Source organism: Mesocricetus auratus, unplaced genomic scaffold (genome assembly GCF_017639785.1).
Source record: "Mesocricetus auratus isolate SY011 unplaced genomic scaffold, BCM_Maur_2.0 Super-Scaffold_100020, whole genome shotgun sequence".
Classification (NCBI taxonomy): Eukaryota; Metazoa; Chordata; class Mammalia; order Rodentia; family Cricetidae; genus Mesocricetus; species Mesocricetus auratus.
Genome location: NW_024429201.1, coordinates 16,055,782 through 16,077,924, shown reverse-complemented (window position 1 = coordinate 16,077,924; position 22,143 = coordinate 16,055,782). Strand labels below are relative to the sequence as shown.

The following is a 22,143-nucleotide window of genomic DNA, read 5'->3' as shown; positions in this document are numbered from 1 at the left end:
GGGGAAGCCACACGCCCATTGGTAGGTAAGTATAGTTTATCAATGCAATTGAATATTAATTTATAAATAGAATGAAATTTTGATACTTGCTGTAACATGGATCAATGGTTCTCTACCTTCCAAATGCTGTGACTCTTTAATACAGTTCCTCATGTTGTGGAGATCCCCAACCATAACACTATTTTTGTTGCTGCTTCATAACTGTAATTTTGCTACTTTTATGATTCTTAATGTCAATACCTGTGCTTTTGGATGGTCTTAGGTGACCCCTGTGGAAGGGTTGTTTGACCCCCACAAAGGGGCCATGACCCATAGGTTGAGAACCACTGACATGAATGAACCGTGAAGACATTCGTGCTAAATAAGCTAGTCACACGAGGACAGATGCTATATGATTCCCTTTCCATAAAGTGTCTGCAATAGTCAGTTCACTCAGACAGTATAAGAACTATGGCTACTGGGTTTGGGGGAAGAGAGTGAAGCCCTTGCTTAGCGCATTTATACTGTCCATGTGGCATGATGAAATTGTTCCAGGGATGGATAGTGACAGTGGTTGCACAATGATACCAAAGTATTTAACGTGATGAAATCATGTGCTTAAAAATGTTAAGTGTTGAAGTATATTATGCATCTATCATTACACATAAAAACTCTCCCTTGCTTAGCCAAAATCCCTGCATCTTTTAGATAAAAAGAAGAGCCAGGTGGTGGTGGTGCATGCATTTAATCCCAGCACTTGGAAGGAAGAGGAAGGTGGATCTCTCTGAGTTCGAGGCCAGTCTGGTCTACAGACTGAGCTCCAGGACTGTTAGGGTTGCTACACAGAGAAACCGTCTTGAAAAAACTAAATAAGTAAATAGAGAGAAAAACAAAATGGGATACTCAGATTTTGTCAAGCAGATAGCTACCCAATCCACATTAACTCCTCCTATTGCAAATTATACTCAATAACCCCCACCCTTCCTGTCGTAAGCAGAAGAGTGAATCTTTTAAGTGCTCTCCAAACTCCAGAAATGGAAAGATTAAAGCCCATGCTAAGTCACTGGCTGGCTCTGGGCAGAATCGGTGACTCAGCAGCCACCGCCCAGGGTATCTTCCATCATCACCCAGAGGTTCTTCTTCCATGCCCCATTGCTCACTCCTAAACATTTGCTCCCTTGTCGCCATGATGCTCATCCCCACAGCAATTACAGCCTCCCTTTATTCATCTTCGGCAGTGCAGCAACAACATGGGGACATGGTTCCCTTCATCTTCCCACTCACATGGGTGACTGACTTCCAATTTCTTGTTCCCACTGCAAAGGGATGGCTAGAAAGCATCAATTCTGCTGCATCATTCTTCTTAATGGCATAAATAAATACAATTTAAGAAACCAGCAGACAACTGACCACAGTGCTAATTCTATATTGAGCTGCTTTTCATTCCCTTTAAAAATACGGCAGTGTTTTTTGACACAAGAGAAATTCAGAGCAAAACCTTGACCCTTTGTCCTTGATATCACTGCCCACTTGCCAGCAATGTCCAGCTGTCACATAAATTGGAAACGGACTACAAGAGCTTTCAATACAAGCTTCCAGCTTAAAGTAATGGTGTTACAGCTGACTTGGGCCTAATAGGGCACTAAGGTCCTCTCTTCATTAATAATGTGACTCAAGATTCACCAAAAACACTTCCTTTCACTTTCTGAAATATTATCAACAGCATACTGCATCTACCATAGGCAACATTAATAAATATAAGAATCCAATGACCAAATTAAGAGAAATGCTTTGCAAGAAGTTTAGAGCATGGGGAGCGGCAGGCATAAGAGGCCAGTAATTTCTTTGTAAGATAACTATTTCACATACCTAGAGAGGCTGGGTAAATGACAACAGTTTTAGAGAGTAACTAAAGTCCAGGACCATGCTGCCAGTGAGCTAGGAACTATGGGAAAACAGAAGAACACACATACCTACAACATGAAAATCAAAGCCTTTGGATAAACCATGAGGCTGTGGAGGTCAGTCTGAAGCTGCCACTGCCCCTGTCAATCACAGCTTTAGCTCTAAATCAAAACTAACTTTTGGTATGGGTACTATGGTAAGGCGGTTCAAAGATACAGTGGTTCTGCACACTCAGTCTAATACAGCCAGCCTGTTAACTCATGCCATTTTATGATGAAAGGGCAAAAATGTTAACACACAGTACAGTTTAAAGGGAATAACTCAAAACAGAACTTCCATAGAAATTTATTTGGCCTTCTGTCTGTTTTCCCTTAACTTATACTTAAAACAGTGTTTCCTATCTACCATGCTTACCTCTCAATGCAATTCTAGTAAGTGCAGACATTAGAATCAAATCAGTTAGAACATGTAGCAGGCCATGATAAGCTGTGTTCCTATGACTCAACTCCATCACTACCCTTGGCTGTAGTAACACCAGGAAATCCTTCCACTCTGTAAAATTACCCAACCATGGTCACAAACTGCCCAACTGTACCTGTATCACCAAGGCAGTCTCTACTGGGGCAGTGCTTGTCTGGATTTAAAATTCTTATTTAAAAAATAATCATGAGTTTGGCCCTGAGCTCTGCTTGCACAGATCAAAGGCAAAAGGGCAACTGGGAATGGATTTTAAAGGGGTGCTAGACGGAGCCCTCTTTAATGAAGACAGTGAAACAAGGCACAGACACCAGGCTGTGTTGCCTGGACTGACTGTGGGTGGTGGTGTTGGGGTGATGGTGGCAGCTAAGTGACTCTGGGCAGAGGTGCCCATAGTTAACCTCTGCAGTCGGGCCTCCCTCCATTCGGGTATTGAAATATAACTCAGTAGAATGAATTGCCAGACATGTCTAAGCCCCCTGGGAAATGACAGATATTGATGAATGCTGCTGGCAAGATATATGGAAGGAAAAGGCAAATAAATAGAACAATTTTTTTCCTCAGTCATTTTGTGGATGTGTCGAACAGCTGTTAAAGCACTTGTCAGCCCACTTCTTCCTTCCTCCTCCCTCTCCATGTCTGCTTCCGTCTCCCCTGTCTGAAATCCCCCTGAGGACCAGTGCCTGCCCCCCACCCAAGACGACCATGAAATGCCCAACAGTCATTTCTTCCATACCCACCATCCCTGTTCTCAGCCTAGTGACTAGCATCCCCGCCATAATTTCCTTCTCTCTGAATGCGTTCATTGGCTCTGCCAGATCCTGGGAACATGCCCAACTTCTTAACTCACGAAGTCAAACTGTTGATTCCAGTCCCACTCCACTTGGCCCCAGCAATGAGATTCACATACTAAATTTAAACCCCAACCCCACAGTAGCTGTTTGACCTTGTCTAGGATTTCTGAATTGTAAGCTTCACTTTTCTGAAAATGTTCTACAAAGTGGAGATGGTGATCTCACATGTTGATGTAAATAGAGAAACCATCACTCTGTGTGGCAAACCAAAAGTCCACAATAAACCATAGCCTAACATCCCCTCTGCTCTCCCTACTAAACAACTCTTCCCTGTAAGATCTTCCCCGTGTCATGCCCAGGATGGAATAAGCCCTCCCCAGAATTGGGCACTTCGGTATCACTAATTCTCATTACAGTTGCCAGGTGAGCTCTGGAGTACAGGTGGGCAAGCAGACCGGGATGGACTTGCATCCTGACTCATTCACTAGCTAGGGAGTCCTGAGTAAACAGCTTTCCCCTCTGAACTTGCTTTTCCTTACATCTAGTAATGATGACAACAGACAACATACAAAATGCATACTTGGTGAACATACAACCTGTGCTCAGGAGTGGTTCGGGTCCCCTCTGGACACGTCGCCCTTTTGGTCATCATTGGAAAGGCAGCTATACATTTAAACCAGAGATATTTCTTAATCTCTCTCATCACACCATGTTCTATGTGTGGATTCACAAGGAGAATGATACTTATCTCTGGGTACCATATGCTCTCCCACCTTCCAAACTCCGTGTCCTCTGAGCCTGCAGCCCACGCCACACTTAAATACAACACCACAGCCCACACCAAGAGCCCATTAGATGTCTGTGGAATTGCTCTTACACCTCCTCTCTGTCTCACCCGTGTTTCCCTCCAGGGTGTCTTTCATTGGTTTACAGTTCCACATCGTCTAGAATATTAAAATTTGGCCCACTTCTTTGTTTCATGACAACAACAACAACGACTCTCAAAGGCCTTAAATTTAATAAGGAAGATGCCACACCACTTCTCTGGCTTTGATTTTAATCTTTTAAGAAGTATGTGTGAGTCCACCACCTCCACAATATACTGTAGAAATTTCAAAGGGAGCTGCCTACCCTCCACAGACTAGAAAATGACTTGGCTTACTATCTTACTTTTCAAAGAAGTTATGAAGCCTACTCAATAACACTCCTCTCCATGACCAGATGCTTGATTGATGTCGCCGAATGTCACCCACAGCCCTGTGATGCTAAACACTACTGACAGTTGCCCTACATCTCAACAGTTATTATAGAAGCCAAGGAGAAATCGGGGACCAGGAGCCTTACAAGATAAACAAAAAGAACAAAATCAGCCTTAGAGGGGATAAAATAAGCTCCATAACACCAAATACGCAGAAATTTCCAGGCAGGTCCAAATTCCTTTAACATGCTTCCTATTTATACAAGGAAAATTCTATACACAGCTCTTTTCACATAATCATGTGTTACTATGTGTATTTTCTTGGTGGGGAGGGTGGGCATGGTTATCCAAGTTGCAATCCTATGCCTTGAATAAAACAGTCATAAATCCCCATGTGCTTGACAAAGCACATCATGAATGTGCCCTTATATTTAAGGAAAGAAAACTCTAAGTCCAGATTAGCATCATGATTATCTCAGCACTGTCTGAAAATGAATGGCAGGTGTGAGGCAAGAATTCAGCCTTTCCATTTCTGCTCTATTACTTAGCGACTGACTACTTCTGAAATCTCACATGACATTAAGTAGCTGTGAACTCCAAGGTCACTGCCTGTATTTTACAGGAATAGTACCATCAGGCTCCTTAACTTCCGAGAGAGAGAGAGAGAGAGAGAGAGAGAGAGAGAGAGAGAGAGAGAGAGAGAGAGAGAGAGAGAGAGAGAGAGAGAGAAAGCCATGCTTATAGAGAAATCAGTAGGCTGAGATGGGGAAGGCTGCCATTTGGCCATTCCAATCAACCTCCAAATGGCCATTCCTCAAGCTTGAAAGCCTGATTATCTCCTGCTAGCCATTACTTCAAATGCATCTATTCTTCTTCAGTTTTTTTTGAATCCACAGAGAGCTCCGTGAGTACTGAATTGCATCGTAATAGGACATATGCACACCTACTTTCACAACGAGAAGTCTATCACACATCAGATCTGCCTGGAGTCTGTCATCTGTCATTCACAAAGATGCTCCTGATTCCCATGTAATAAAGCAGCTGGTGGGGAAAACAAAACATGCAAAGGATACTATATTAATGTCTGTGTGTCATGTCTCTGGCCCATTGTAATTCACAGTTCACAAAGACCTATGAGACAAGATGTCTGAGAATGCCTAAATACAGTATCATTCTACTGTTTAATGAAAAGATGGCCAAATTTAGACACAAATACAGAAAGCCTAAGGAAATTTGAATTCAAATACACTTTTATATGTATGTTCCAACTATTGCACTGAATGTTAATATACTAAAATAGCATTTCTTTATCTGAGTTAAAAGGTATAACATTTCTTTATTTGAGTTAAAAGGTAACTGGGTATCCTGTAGGCTACCACCAACTCTGTTACTGAGACTTAGTATTTGAAATATGTGAGGCTTTGCTTGGAGGATACAAGGAAAAGTCCTCAAGGAATTCATAAACAAGTGAAAGGAATGACAGGCACACAAGCAATGAAATGTAGAAGCAATTTATTCATTAAGAATGAGGACAATACAAGAAGATGGGCACTGGAGGAGCAAGAGAAAAGTGGAAAAATCAACAAAAGCAACAGGAAGCTGTTTGGAATGGAACTTTTTTTTGTTTGGTTAGGGCTGCCCAGATTCAAGCCTGGGTCATACACATAATCTACACTGGCTACCAAGCACACTCCAGTCCCAGAATCAAATGTGAATCAGGAAAGAACAGTTCATTTCCCTTTTATTCACCAAGGGATAGAGAGCCAACACTTCCCACTCTGGACACACATGTAACTTATTACTTTTCTTTTTAAAAAATGCTATTTCTGTATACCAGCATAGTAAAAACCAAAGGAGAACAAACCCAAATCAGCAAACCCCAAGGCATTAAGATTCCTAGAAACCAGAGCACAGAGAGTAACACAGCGGGTTACCTGGCTCTCGTTATTTAATAAGAAGTTTCAAGTTTATCAGACCAGTCTGCACCTTTTCCTTAACCTGACCCTCAGGGAAATGCTTTAGATACTTTAATAAAAAGGCTTCCATCCTTCAGAGTAACTCAGAGCAAAACTGGAAGCATTCCTTCCTCTAGATAGTACTAAGTAAAAACCAAGGGTTAATGGAGTGTCTGTATACATGCATGCAACGCATTAACATCCCTCCTTAACATCCACATGTAGCTGTCCTTAGCAGGCAGGGAGCTGCCAGAACTTACATAGAGTCATTGTAAAAGCTGAATATGGTGCAATACTAAAAATTTACACTGGCCATGATTTCTTGCTCAGAACCTAAAACTAGGTCATTTGTAATAAAATGTTTCTTTCTCATAATTTCAGATGCTGGAAGCCTATGAAGGCATAGCTAGTGTGTAGTCTGTTAAGGGCCTACTTGTTATATCTCCCTTGGCCCAAGGCAGGTCAACTAACAGCACACTTACAAGGGCCTTAATCCACTCGTGAGACAATAGTCCCCAAGACATAATCATCCCTAAAGACCCACATCTGGCTGCTAATCAATGGGCAAATGCGGAATTTGCATGGAAATATTCAAACTAAGTATAACTTTCCCTGTGTTCCTACCAGGAAGAAGAAAACAGATATTTAAATGCTATTGTTCTCTCTCACACAATCTTCTTTCTGTGAGCAAGTGAATGAGTGGACAGCAAGGAGGGCCCTCCACCTTCCCTTCAGGCTCAGATGGAGACAGGTACCTGAGACGGAACCGTCAGAGAACAGAGATTATCTGTCGAGGCAGACACAAGAAAAGAAATTTAGCACTGATTAAGTACCTGCACGACAATGACAAATGCAGGCCACCACAGCCAGCGTCTCAATGCATCAGAAACGTTAATTTTTACAAATCTTTAAACATTCCCACTGGTGGTATTTGCATTTCTTTGCCTCCTCTTCCTCCTGGGTAGCCAACTACAAGTCAACATCCTTTCCATGAAGTCAAAATAACTTGGACATCCCCAAGGGCTTTGACTGACTGATGCAAACAAGGTTTAAAAGAGAGAGAGATAGAAGGCCTAGCAAGCTCAGTGTCAGGACAAGGGACAGGACTCTGCGCTGGCATGTTCCACTAGAGATGGCAGGGGTCTTTCCACAGCCGTGGGGAAAGTGTGAAGCGGGGAGGGGAGAGACCTGGAGTGAGGGGAAATGAAGGCACACCATTTTTAGCAAAGGGCTTCCTTGTTCTCCCTCCATGGAAGATGCAATTTACTTCCTAAGCACAAAAGGGGCCTGAGAAAACAGGGCACATGTGGTTCACCCCACAAGATGTTTGCTGAAGCTTGAAACCCAGCGTAACATTCTTAAGTAGCGGGGCCTTAGGAGGTAAGTTTAGTGACAGTTGGGTATTGTGGAAGCCAACTCTCTCTAGACTGGGATATTTACCTGTTGAGGAAGGTTCTACAAAACACGTTTTTATATATTCCTTTGTTTGGGGTGTTGGTGTACATGAATGCACATGAGCAAATATAGCATGGCACACATGTGGCGGTCAGAGGACAACTGATAGAACTAGGCTCTCTTCTTCCACCATGTGGGATATGGAGATGGAACTTGGGTGGGTCAGGCTTAGTGACAAACGCCTTTACCAACTCAGCCATCTAGCATCCCTGAGTATCACGATCTTAAACAGAATAGTATCAACTTAACTTTCCTAGCCCCCCCCATTTTATACCTTCAACTCAAAAGGAGCTACACAGCTACATCAATTCTATAACAATTGCATTGATTTGGCTTGCTTTGTAAAGCTAAAAGTGTTTAATTTATGAAGGGTCCAAAAAAAACAAAAAAAAAAAGCTGTGCAATCATAGGCGGGCCACAGCCCATTTGGCTAGCATAGAGACTTTGTAAGTACTGAGAAACAGAAAAGCAACTGGAAACAAATGCATTGAGTGAGTAGAACGGTGGATGTGAACTGCCTGTGACTGTAATCTGACTTTGTCCATCTCTCCCACCACCATCACTGACCAAAAGGGAAATAACCCAAATTGAAAGTATCAAAAGAGCACCACAAAACTTTCTTTGCCCCTTCTAAGTTTCATCACAGTGACTGCTAATGTACAACTCATCCCATCCGCTATTCATTGCCCAACACCACCCAAGCCCCATGTTCCACAAACATTAATACATGAAAATACGGGAGGGAGGTGCAAAACAATGGGCAGTAAACACAGCAAAGGAATATAATTGTGTTTCTAAAAACATACCAATGCCTTAAGCAGGCAGGATGGCACACGCTTTCACATCTGTGATTCTAGCCAGTTCAAGGCCAATGTATGCTACACTAAGACCTTGTCTCATAAAAATGTCTTTCAAACACTCTAAACTGTAATTGGAGTCTTATCCTAAAAGAGATTTCAAGAACAAATTACTTGAATTTTTGATAAATGGAGTTAGCAGATTGCTTTCTTTCCTTGGGAAGAACCAAAGTCCATCATGTGCAGAATCACCTAGAACACAAGAAACACCTAGAAAACATGAAATTAGCAAGAGAGTGTTGGAATGTGAGAACTTCTAGTGCTCTTGGCTTAACACTTCATAGATTTTTTTTAGCTCCTTTCTGTTAGATTTATTGGCCTAACTGATGTAGATAGGCCCTTACAGAAATATTTAGTGGCACACCTTCTTCAATATCACACCAGAACAAACTTCAAACAGCCAGTACTCATTTTCTTGTTTGGCAGCCTTTGCAGACTGAGTTTGCTCTATCCATTATATCCAGTTGAAGGCCAAGAAAGCAAACTTGTATATGAACGTGCTTTACCTGTGCAGACAGTGTTCCTGCCCTAGCAATCTTTAAATGTCATACTAACCATGACCTGAGGGGCCAATCTAACTGTTTGCTCCACAAAGAACATTTCAAAGGTCTACTGAGAAATCAGGCTTTCTACATAAAACATATCGCCTGAAACAGCGCTCAGGACTACGTCCTAAGTTTTATGTCTTTCGAGTTTTATCAGGCACAGAATTATAAAATTGATTTCTCAGGAGGGGAGGCAGAACTGGTCTTTGGAGCTCCTTCACATATCAAAGAAACTAGCTCTGGCTTCCATCTATCCTTGGCATGAAGGGAAAGGCACGTGCTTCCTCAAGCCCTCATCAGTTTTTTTTCTCTAAATAAATCCTCCCATTCCATCATGCCTGACTTCTCACCTCTTGCATCATTGGTGCAACATGTCTGAAGGAGAGATGTGAGCTTCCATGAGAACTATGTCACCTGTTTGGGAACATGGTGCAGCCATTTGGCAGCTCAGGGCTGGGAGCTGGGGTGTGCGCATGCAAGTTAGAGAGGCAATGACTCCTCAATAGGCCATCTGCAAAGGCGATGAACAGTAGCTGGGAGGCCGCATCTGCCAGGAGAGCCAGCTGACAGCTGTGTGTCCCATTAAGTCTAGGTCTCAGGAGATCTTCACTCTGACAAGGAAAAACTGCAGACACTTCCACAAATGCATCAAAATATTTGCCCTCAATGGTAAATGCCTGGATAGCATAGAAAACACCCAGAACAGAAAGGGACACCCACCCTGTGAAGACTATGAATGGCTCCAAAGGCTTCTTAAAACTCTGTGCTCTTGCCAAGACGAAGATGCCAATATAGTCACCTCTAGGTTACCTGATGATTTCCCAAACTAAGCACAGACATCCTCTAGCTACTCAATCTCTTGCTTATGGCTACACAACTTTGTACCCTGTACACATGAGCAGCAGACCAACGTAGAAGGATTTCTGCCCTTGGTCATGTGCCTTCAGCAGAGAGACTCTAAGTACTGAGAAAGAGAAAAAGCAAACAGAAGCCAAAGCATTAAGTCAGCAAAACTGTGAATGTGAATTATGTGTAGCTTTGCCTAACTCTCCCTGGCCAAAAGGGAAAGAACCGAAACAGAGAGTAATCAAAGAACACCACAAAGATGTTTTTGCCCCTTAAAAGTTTCAAAATATACAAAACTTCAAAATAATCACATTATAAAGACTGCTTGTGTGCAACTCAGCCCACCTACTACCCATTGCCCATCATTGCCCAAGTCCCATGTTCCAGGCTACCTTCCAAGATTCCACCAGCTTCGGCTCAGTCACTGCAGAATGTCACCATTGATGCTAAAACTTCTTCCCATTTCTACGTAGCTCAGCTCTACCTTTCCCAGCATGCACTTGAATAACCTTTGGACAGGGCTCTTAACTGTCTTCAGTGAGACTAATGTTCCCAAGAGACCCATCTCCCTGGAGTCTGGACCTCATCCAACACAAAGTCAGGATCCACTTCCCATCATGCCTTAGACAGGAAGAGGGTTCTCAATGCTCCCAAGAAATCCTAAATTTAGAATTCCTTTCTATTTCTTACCAACCATTTCATAGTCTTCTCTCCCCAACTCCCAGAGAGCCCTTCTAACATCCTCCCAGGTCTCAATACAATGAACCTGGAAATGTATTAAACTGCCTTGATTATTTTAAGAAAATAGTAAACTCACTAAAACCAGAAATAAGGAAACGGACATTAAAAGTTAAACTTCTTGACAACCTACAGGCCCCTTGAGCACCATCTCTCACCTCTCTGTCCTGCCAGGTCTGACATGTCTTATGCCATTCTAGCTCAGTGGTCCTCAGTGGGTCATGACCTCTTTGGGTCAAATAAACCTTTTACCAGGCTCTCATATCAAAAATCCTATTTATCAGGTAATTATGTTACGTCTCATAACAGTAGCAAAGTTATAGCTATGAAGTAGCAATGAAAATAGTTTTACGGTTGGGGATCACTACAACATAAGGAAATGTATTAAAAGGTAACAGCATTAGGAAGGTTGAGAACCACACATCTCATTCATATACCCTTCCCAATTTCCAGGTCTACCTGGGTTCCATAACCAGTTCCTTGGCTTATTATAGCTATGCCTGCTTACATGGACCCAAACATAAATAACATGCAGGTCACTCAGACTCCATTTCCAACCTCTCTACCTACCCATGTATTATATATCCTGCACCAGTGTGTAGCTGCAGTACACCACTAATCCTCCCCTCCATGCACCCTTCCCAAGCTCCAGATCTATGCCCAAACTCAAGTCTAGTACCAGGACATACAATGTTGCATGCTAACCCATCTCCTGAGTCTAACAAACATCATTCTACCTAAGTCATACCCAATCTTCAGGCTGAACATGGCCAACTATTGGTCCTCTGTTATAACCTGCTGTGATTATATCAGAACAGAACTAATAAAAGAGGTTCATGTAACCAGATATCATTACAAAAATACAAATATGAAAGATCAAAGTTGTATTCCCTTGAAATCCATGAATCCTATAGAAATGCTTGCCAACGAGCATCACCTAGATAAACCCCCAAAACACAGAATTTAAACAGAACAATCATAAACTTCAAAGAATTCAAGGAGTTTAGTTAACACACACACACACACACACACACACACACACACACACACCACTTCAATGAACTTAAAGAAAACAAACTTAAAAAGAATAAAGGCTTGAGTGATGTTCAAGGAATCAAATGATGAAAATGAAAAAGACAACACAGGATTTGAAGACAGAATTTAATAAAGAGATAGAAACACTGAAAAGAACTCTAGATGGAATTGGGAAACAATAACTCAACTAGAATACTTAAGGGAAAGCTTTACAAGTAGAATAAATCAAGGATAATATAGAAATTCAATACTCAAAGATAAAGTAGAGAAGCTAGATGAAATAAGCAAAAAATATGAAAAATTTTAAAACATAGGAAAATAATATGCAGGAAATGTTGACACCATGAAAAGATCAAAACCTTCCAATTATAGGAATGGATGAAGGAGAAGAATCTCAGGTCAATGGCATAGCACAAATCTTCAACAAGATCATAGAAAAAAAACTCTCCCAAACTGAGGAAAGACACACCTATACAGATACAAGATGCACACAGAACACCAAGTAAGGAAAGCAAAAATAAAAATGAAACAAAACAAAACCCAAACAACAACAATAAAAAACTCCCCACAACATAGTTAAAACACTAAGTATACAGAACAAGTAAACATTAAGAAAGCTATAGAGAAAACAACACAGGTCACATATAAAGAAAAACCCATCAGAATAAAAACTGATTTTTGTGTGCAAATGTGTAGCCCAGGATGGCCTCAAACTCGTGATCCTCCTGCCTCTGCCTCCTTCAGCAAATCCTACCGGCGTGAAGGCAGCCCACAGAATGGGAAAAAATATTCACTAATCCCACATCTAACAGAGGGTTGATCTCCAAAATTTACAAAGAACTCAAGAAGCAAGCCTCCAAAACACCAAAGGACCCTATTAAAAAGTGGGCTGCAGAACTAAATAGAGAGTTTTCAATAGAGGAGTCTAAAATGGCTGAGAGGCATTTGAGAAAGTGCTCAACATCCTTAGCCATCCGGGAAATGCAAATCAAAACAACTCTGAGATACCATCTCACTCCTGTCAGAATGGCTAAAATCAAAAACACCAATGACAATTTATGCTGGAGAGGATGCGGTGAAAGGGGGACACCCCTCCATTGCTGGTGGGAGTGCCAACTGGTTCAGTCACTTTGGAAATCAGTATAGAGATTCCTCAGAAAAATGGGAATAAACCTACCACAAGACCCAGCAACTCCACTCTTAGGCATATATCCAAAAGATGCCCATTCATACAACAAAGATGTCTGTTCCACTATGTTCATAGCAGCTTTATTTGTAATAGCCAGAACTTGGAAGCAACCTAGATGTCCCTCACCCGAAGAGTGGATAGAGAAAATGTGGTACATCTACACAATGGAGTACTATTCAGCAGAAAAAAATAATGGAATCATGAGATTCGCAGGCAAATGGATGACACTAGAAGAAACCATTCTGAGTGAGGTAGCCCAGTCACAAAAAGAGAAACATGGCATGTACTCTCTCATATATGGATTTTAGACATAGATCTGGGGAGTGTCAGCCTACAATCCTATGGCCAGAGAGTCTGGGAAACAGAAACTTCATTCACTGGCTGATCGAAGAAGAGGCAGACTCCCTTGGTTAAGTACTGAGCTGAACTCAAGAAAGCCAGTAACAGAGAGGGAGGACTGATGATCAAAGGGATTAAGACTGGGCTGGTTTAACCCCCAGAAACAGCTGACCAGACAAAGGTTAACTCTTGAATCCCAGGCATCAGCCTGGGAATCCAGCATGGGACTGATCAAGACCCCCTGAATCTGGGTGTCAGTGAGGAGGCCTAGGGAATCTATTGAGCCTTGGGCAGCAGATCAGTACCCATCCCAAGTATACACACGGACTTTGGACTCCCATAGCGGACTTTGGACTCCCATAGAACAATGTGAGGTGCACTCTCACCATGAACTCTTGGGGAAGGGTCTGGGCCCTGCCCTATATGAAATGACAGACTATGCACACCCCCATGGAGGGCCTCACCCTCCCTGGGGAAATGAGGGGATAACGGGGGGGGGGTTGGGGGGAGGGCACGGGAGGAGGGGAGGGAATGGGAGAGGGACCTGGAACTGACTTGTGAAGCAACCTTGTGTCTTATCTAAATTTAAACTGGAAAATAAAATTTAAAAAAAACTGATTTTTTAACAGATACTTTGAGAGCCATATTGGAGCAACACACCCTATATTTGACAAAAGACTTCAAACTAACACTAATCAGAAAAGCATTAAAAGGACACTTCATTCTAATGAAATTAAAAATTATGATCCTAAACATGTATGTACCAATCAATCCATGATATACTCAGTTTCATTTAAAAAAGTATACAATTGGTATTACAGACGCAGATCAACAACAATCCAGCAATAATAGGTCATTTCTATACCCCACTTTCTTCAATAGATAGGTCATTTGGACAAAACATAAGCACAGAAACATCAGAACTAAATGACATCATGTAATACATAAGGTGGACTTAACAGTTTTGTTCCACAAACACCAAACAATACACATTGGACTCAGCAGCCCATTGAAGCTTCTCTAAAATAGGCCATATTATATTCTGGGACACAACCAAACCTTAAATCAGAAAGACAGAAACATCTCTCTGTATCCTCTCTGATCATGATGCAATAAAATTGAAAATAGTCAACAAACTAATCTCTAATAAGTACATAAACTCATGGAAATTAAACAACTCATCACTGAGTGATGAATGGGTCAAAGAAGAGATCAAGAAAAAAGTCATCCTCTGCACTTCCCAATAAGCTCCTCTCTCTGACCCCTGATACCATCCCAGATCACACCTTTACCCCCATACCATCCAAGCTCATACATCCCCCTCACACCTTTCACAGCACAAGTTTCAGAAGAGCTATGGATATTATTGTTTACCCAAATACTTGCTTTCTCTAATTCTTTATTTCCTCTTCACCTACACCACCCTAGTGTATGCTTGCACTCCACTGCTCTCCCCAAGGTTGCCCAGCAACCATACTGTTAATTCCAGAGTCATCCTCTTATCTTCAGCTTTATTTGCTTATATGACAATCTGATATGCATTCCTCAAAATGGGGACTCTTTCATTTATGTGACTCCACAATCCTACCAGGCTCATCAACTTAACACGTTTCTGGGTACTTCAAACCAAATTCATGTCTATGGCCTTACTGAAACCTACTTCTCCACAAGCTCTTTAGTTTGGTGAATGCCACTCTTCCTTGCCTACATGTATCTGAACTCTAAGCTATAGGACAGTGGACCTAATTTTCCAGCATGCTACAATGGCAGCACCATCTTAGGGTAACCTGTGATTATATGATGGATCCTGACCAAAGTTTATAGAGAGAAATGACTATGTCTCTGACAGCCTGGGTTTCTCCTCGCTTTCCACCTTGACCAATTGGAAATAGGGGTGCTAAAAGCCAGTAAGAGCCTATCCAGAAGGTGGAGTGTGGGCATGTAAACCACTAATGAGGAGAGCAACCTAGCCCAAAATATTTCTCCTCAACAGTTACATGAGTCATAAATAAACTGCTATTGTGTTTAGGTACTGTTACTTCTGCTTTAGCTAAGACAGAGACATTGCATCCTAGTGAATGGTTCCTAAATACAATGGGAGCTTTAATTTGAGTATTTTCAGATTTATCAACTAAGCTAAGGAACCCATTAAGTGACCAAAGAAAGACTCACTCCAACATGATGGCCTCCAAACTAACTTTAAAAGGAAAGAATGTTTCTTGGGCATTGTGCTGTTTTTCTTTGGTCTTTTTTTTCTTCAAGTAAGATGATTAAAATGTTCTAGAGATAGGCTGAGAATTTAACTCAGAGGTACAGCATTTGCCTAGCATGCTTGAAGCACTACAAAAATAAGACAGACTGACAGAAAGACAGGTTTCATTTCCAAAGCCTAGAGAAGCGAAATTCCATTTTCCCCAGTGATAGCGAACATCCTAACAAGTTTTAAAATCCCAGTCAATACTGTCTACAAGTTAATCCGTTAGCACTATGCACACATTGCATTCCTATACAGTCTTTGGGGGATGCATTAATCCTGCTTTTCTTTATATTCTAAATAACCCAAACAACCTTTAGGAAACAGAAGTGACCCCCCTCAGGTAAAGGAGCTTTCATTGTAACTGTTGGGCCTACAGCACACATGACAACCAGGGGATGCTCACTATGGAGTGACAGAGGCACTCATTTGTGTATCCAGAAGGCAGGATTCAAAGACCCTCAAGTCTGCATCTAGCTAGCTGGCTGTGAACTACACAATCATGTGCATCTCTGCCCAGACTAAAGGGTCTGTATAACAATTAGAATAGCGCTTCCCTTCCTCATCAGGGGGCTCCAAAGCTCAGTCACTGTTTGCAAGCTGCTTCTATCTATTTAGCAAGCAGCAGGCCATGAAGACAGAAAACATTAGGTTAAAAAAAATCAGAACATGATGGGCATAGTAAGCTCTCGGTCTATTGTTTAAATGTCAGCCCTGAAAAAAAGATAATAAAACAGCAAGCAAGCAATGTTTGTTTTCCTCTTTTTAACCCAACACTCTTGGTGACTCAGATCTTTAGTTTGGGAATAGAATTTCACAATTTAAAACATGATTACCATTAATTTAAAACATGGTACAGTTACAGGCCTTCTAATTTATCCTTCATGAGGCTTTATATCTTCTGAACTATCTACATTGAACACATATTTTTATGATTCTGAAAAAGTATTTTTATCACAAAGGATTGCTTTAAAAGACAGGAACTAATTATGGTAGACTGAAGCACTGATCCTAACTATCTACATTCTTAGCATTATATTGGGCATCCCAGCCCAACAACTGTGGTGGAGAGCTTCCACAGCTTGCCCCATTCTGGCCAACAGAAAGCTAGCAGGATAGTGCTTACAAATGTTTGGGATCCATTTGTACAGATGGACTCCACCTCCCATGCTTCTGACTCTTTGTGCGGCTGCTGATCAAAGTGACCGTGGACCAAGAGCAGATTGTACTCCAAGCCAGTCCTGTAACCAAGTCTACTAGAGCTACAAGGTTCCACATTCTACAAGAACCTCAGGCATGTCACAAGAGACTTGGAGTTGTCTGCCAGTGAGCATTCTGAGAGTATAAGGCATTAATAGCACTGACATATATCACGGAGTGATGAAAATGCACAATAACAACAACAAAAACCTTGGAGGGAAAGAAATTTCCCTGTGGGTTGAATTGCAGGGTATAAAAAAAGGACCAGCGCATTCTTCATACATCTATGTAAGAAGGGAGCCTTCATAAACATCAGGCCAGTTTGAAAGGAAAAAAAACTCTTTAGCACAGTAGTTTTCTTCCCCCATTATCAAATATTCAATTGTTTAATTTTAATTATAGGAAGTCTTACAAAGCATATAATAGTTTGAGAACATTTGGAACCAGGATTTCACATTAAATATTATGAACCTCTTTCAGTGTTCAAATTTATTTTTTACAACATGATCTTCAATGTTTACAATTGTTTTCCACTCTGTATATAGTCTATAATATGTTTAATCAATATCCTCTTGGCAGATATTTAGATGACATGTAATCTTAGCTATCATAAGTAGTACCACTCCAAACTTCAGCAGTGCTATTTTTCTACACATATTCATGACTGTTTGCTTGCAATGAATTCCCAGAAATAGAATTGCTGGTCTAACAAATGTATGAATTTAAAGGTTTTTTATATGCATTAATTGCCTAGATTTAATTAAAAGACTGAGAGCCCTACAGATTAAGTCATAGTCCCAGATTCTGAGTAAGCAAAGATTCTCCTATATAAAATTCAGTCTAATTAATCCTGCTGGAATTTAAAGTTTATTTAAAACCTGCTGGGTACCTGGTATGCTAAAGAGCTTCAGAGTGGCTATGTGCCTGTCTGGGCATAATTCCCGGCTCTTGTTTAAAAGTAACATGCCTGTACCTCAGTGTCCCCATCTGTAATACAGGGCTGAATGCTTCTCTGTCTTTTGGGTTAAATAAGTCAATAAATGCAATTCAATGAAAGTAACACTGTCCTACAACAAGATTTTAATATTAGCTATCATTATGTAGAAAAAAGTGCTTGAGTCACAAATTTTCCTCTTGAAAAGCTAAAAGCTTAGTGAATTTTTTTCAGTTATAATTAGGCAGTAACATTTTCAAATCCTAAGCTAAGCCTTCACAAAACATTTTAACTTAGTTTAATAATAGACAAGAAAGAGTCTAGGCTGGCCTCAAACTTGCTATGCACCTAAGGGACCCTGGACTCCTGGGCCTCCTGCCTCCACCTCACGCCTGGCAACTCACTGTTGTAGGTACAGTACTACCAAGCCAAAAATCCTAGAGTAGTAATGGGAAAGTGGCTGGTCTTTGAAGTAAGACACTAGAGTAGGAGCAGGGCTCTGGTGGCAAAACCAGCTTTCTTATTGTGTGATGAGCAACGGGATATGATCCAAGGTGGGGCCACGTGATTATTGCTGCCAAAAACTAGTAGACACTTTGTTACTGAGAATCAGAGATGATGCTCTCTTCCCGGAGCCCTAATACCTTCTACACAAGCAGACAGGACACAAAACAGATGCAATCCTATAAACTCTAAATCCTATAACAAGTCCTATAGTTCCTGCTCTCAGGAGGCTAAGGCAAGAAAATTTCCATGAAATCAAGGCCAGATTAGGCTACACAGTATGTCGCAGGCCATCCTAGGCTACACTGTGAGACTCTGCCTCAAAACCAAACAGATTTTTAAAAGGCAAAAATCTAATCAGTCAAGGCATCAAGCTGACTTTAGTTGAGTTTACCTTCTCCAACAATTCCAAAGCCCCCTAATTCAGTTACTTAAAAAGATAATGCTAATAGCTGCCCTCTGCCAGGCTAAGGGCTCCTCACATGTTTCTTTACTAAACCCTCAGCTAAACTGTCTAGAGAACCACTTAGCAATGCTTTCTCCCGCCCCCCAGCATCCTAACTTTCAAGGACCTATTTTCCAAAATGGGCTTATGTTCAATAGTTGTTTAAAACTCTTCTAAGGTTGATTAACTTAAAAAAAAACTCACCCAAGATTTAGTGACCCAACAGTTGTACTGCATCCAAACTGTATGAGGATAGACTTGACAGAGCTGCCCAGAGTAAGAAATGGGAAGCAGGTGCAAGAATTCATTCTCATAAAACTAAAGGCCAAACTCCATGCTCCAAGTCATACTGCTCCAAGATTTCAAATCATTCTAAATCTTTTTTGCAAAGCTTATTAAAACTACTTGTGAAAAAAGGGTAAGAATAATTGCTACGCAGCTGTCAAAAACAGTTCAATTAAAATAAACTTTCTAGTTAAAATGAATAAATGGGGTGAATCATAACCATCAGGATTTTCTTTCCCTTCCTGTCAGTTAAGGGTTAGACCGAGATTAGACTGAGACTGGACGACTTACAAAGGTGATCTGCACCTATGAGTGGAAAGCAAGAGCAGTGCTAGCAAGCAACAGGGAAGAACCAGCAGAACTCTAGTGACAGCACTGTTCACTAAGGAAGAGCAGATTTATATATATATATATATATATATACATATATTTATATATCTGTTCCTTAGTGAACATAGCCCAGGCTGGCCTCGAACTCAAAACCCTCTTGCCTCTGCTTCCCAGAGCTTCTATGACATTCATGTACCACCATGCAGGTAGAGTACAGTTGTGTGTGTGTGTGTGTGTGTGTGTGTGTATGCAATGTGTCATATATGTGTGGTGTATGTGCACATGTATTCAGGTGCACATATAAGAGGTCAGAAGTTGACAGTAGCGCATTCTGTTTTGCTCTCCATCTTATTTTGAGATGAGGATTCACACTGAACCTGAAGTTCACCAATTCTGCTAGACAAGTTGGGCAGAAGGCCTGGGACTGATCTGCCTCTACTTACTCAACGCTGGGAATATGGATGATGCTTCCATACTCTGCCTTCACACGGGTAGAATTCAAGCCTAGTGCCTCATGCTCACATAGCAGCACTTTACTGACTAAGCCACATCGATAGCTCTGCAGTCTTCCCCGCCCCACTGGGCCTGATCATGTTCCCCCCATTCCAGCAGTGTGACTCTCTGGGCCAACTGCTCTAACTCTACTGGCCATGTGGGCAGCAGTATTTCCATTGCTCAGAAATTCCATTTCCAGAAAGTCAAAGCCCATTATTCTAAAAACAACAACAACAACAACAGAAAACAAAAACATAGCTCAAAGTATTTTCCAGCCCATTTATGAATTGGCAGGCAAGACTGTCATATGTAGACAAAACTCCTTCAGGGCTTAAAATGAATGATGTTCCTCCAAAATAGTTATGTTTAGAGGAAAAATCACTAAGATGAAATAGAAAAAAATCTAATGTGTTAAAGTTGATTTCATCATAAAAGAGTAAATGTGAGCCTTTTGTAAGTTGTGCTTTAACGTATCCTTACTTGGCTTTTTCTCAAACTAGAATAAAAGTTATAAAGTATTTAAATGTAAGTAGATATTGATATAAGAAATAAATATACATAGAAGTCATTTGTGGGGTCTTCGTAGATTTGAAAAAAATCTTCAGTTTTAGATGGAACATTTTCATCTCTGCCTTATGTCTTTAATATATATTTTTATTTCAATGGATGCATAATTATACAAACTCAAACCTACAATATTCTTTTCTTTGATTTTCATCTTTCTCTCTTTCTTTTTGTGGTATTGTGTTCAAACCTAGGGCCCATGAATACTTAGGCAAGTGTCTGTCACTGAGTCACACTCCAGCCCTGGCAACATTTTAATGGATGCAGAATGACTAGATCAGAGTAACTAACAAATTTCTCACTTCCAACACATAGCATGCATGCTGAGAACATTCTAGATCCCTCCCTACCTGCAGTTTACAAATGGAATTCTTAAAAATGGAATTGCTGCCAATCAGTTATCCAACTGTGTTATAGAACAATTGTAGTTTTTCTGTCTAGCTCACCAACTGTTCTATCTGCAAACTCCCTTTCCCAGGCTCTTATACTCACTCTCTCCTCATAGATAGTAGCTTTCATAGCTCACTCATAAGCAACATACAATATTTGCCTCTGTGCTTGACTGAAACATTAAACTGTAACTCTGTAGTTAAACATGGGGGGATCTGATAACTATCTCACAAATGATGATATATAAGCATCCAACAAAACATTCTCTGCATTACCTACATGCTATAACTTGTGTCATATGTGATTTCTAAAGATCAAAGTGTTGAAAGATCCAAGGCTGGACCCAGTATGGTGCTATTGGGAAACAGTGACGCTTGAAGAGTTAGGGTCCAGAAGGAGGTCTTCAGGTCATTGGGGCCATGATCTTAGTGGCTTGGGGGGAGCCACTATATTTCTCTCTTTACTTCCCCACCCTAAGATGATTGGTCTTCTTCTACTGCATGCTTCCAGTCACAACATGTTGATTTGCACAGTCCCAAAGCAATGAAATCCAAAGAAACCTTTTATTAATTCAATCGTATCAGGCTCCTGTTAGAATAGGCATACCAATTACTTTGCTCACCTCTTGTTGGTGGTAGTATAAAGTGGTTGGATTTGGACAACTTTTTGGTTTCTTATGATACTCACTACAGAAAAGTAATACACACAAATCTTTAAAATGGTATGCTGAGCAACAGAAAGCAGACACAACACACAGATTGTATGGCCTATTTAGCACAAAACATTTAAGATGAATCTCACATGCAGCAGACCTACAGTAATCTTGGGACAAAGTGTGTGTGTGTGGGGGGGGGGGGGGGAAGGAGAGAGAGAGAGAGAGGAAAAGTATGCACCTATACCAGGGACAGAAATAATTTATATTTTAATTATGCTGGTAGTTATACCAAAATATAAATTTTACTAAATGCATTTGTGTATATGCAAAATATGATCAGGTCATTGTATATAAACTATCTTGCATAAAAGTTTATTGCTCAAGTTCTTAATTTAAGCTGCTTTCTGGACTAAATAAGACTTTACAAAAGGGTCCGCTGGAAGGCTTCCCCACATGGAACTCCAAGGCTATTCAGGATCCTGTGAATGAAGCACATTTCTTCCTCTGACCCATGTCACCCCAACTCACCAGTGAGGGCTCCTCCCAGGCTCCCTCGCCGTAGCTGCTTCCCTTCCCCACTCAGCTGTCTCTTGTACTTTAGTGACTTTCCAAGGCCACAAGCCACATCTGGGTTGCTGCATTTCCGAAACGGCATGGGTGGTGGAGACAGTATGTGGTCGAGCTGGAGAAAGAAGGACAGTGTCATCATTTCTTGGGGACAATCAACACAACAGGTTCTCAGGCTCCCTTCTTTTCACTTCCTTTCTAATCACAG

At 41.1% G+C, this 22,143-nt stretch overlaps 1 protein-coding gene across 9 annotated transcripts in view; it reads right to left on the bottom strand.

Moving 5' to 3' along the window:
• The window catches only part of Mast4 (microtubule associated serine/threonine kinase family member 4), a 575,239-nt gene that overhangs the window by 388,327 nt on the left and 164,769 nt on the right, over positions 1-22,143 (bottom strand). For all 9 annotated transcript variants that reach the window (XM_040729116.1, XM_040729119.1, XM_040729117.1 and 6 more), the window contains exon 2: positions 21,897-22,050. In XM_040729116.1, the coding sequence (XP_040585050.1) occupies positions 21,897-22,050 (154 nt within the window). The remainder of the gene's footprint in view (positions 1-21,896; positions 22,051-22,143) is intronic.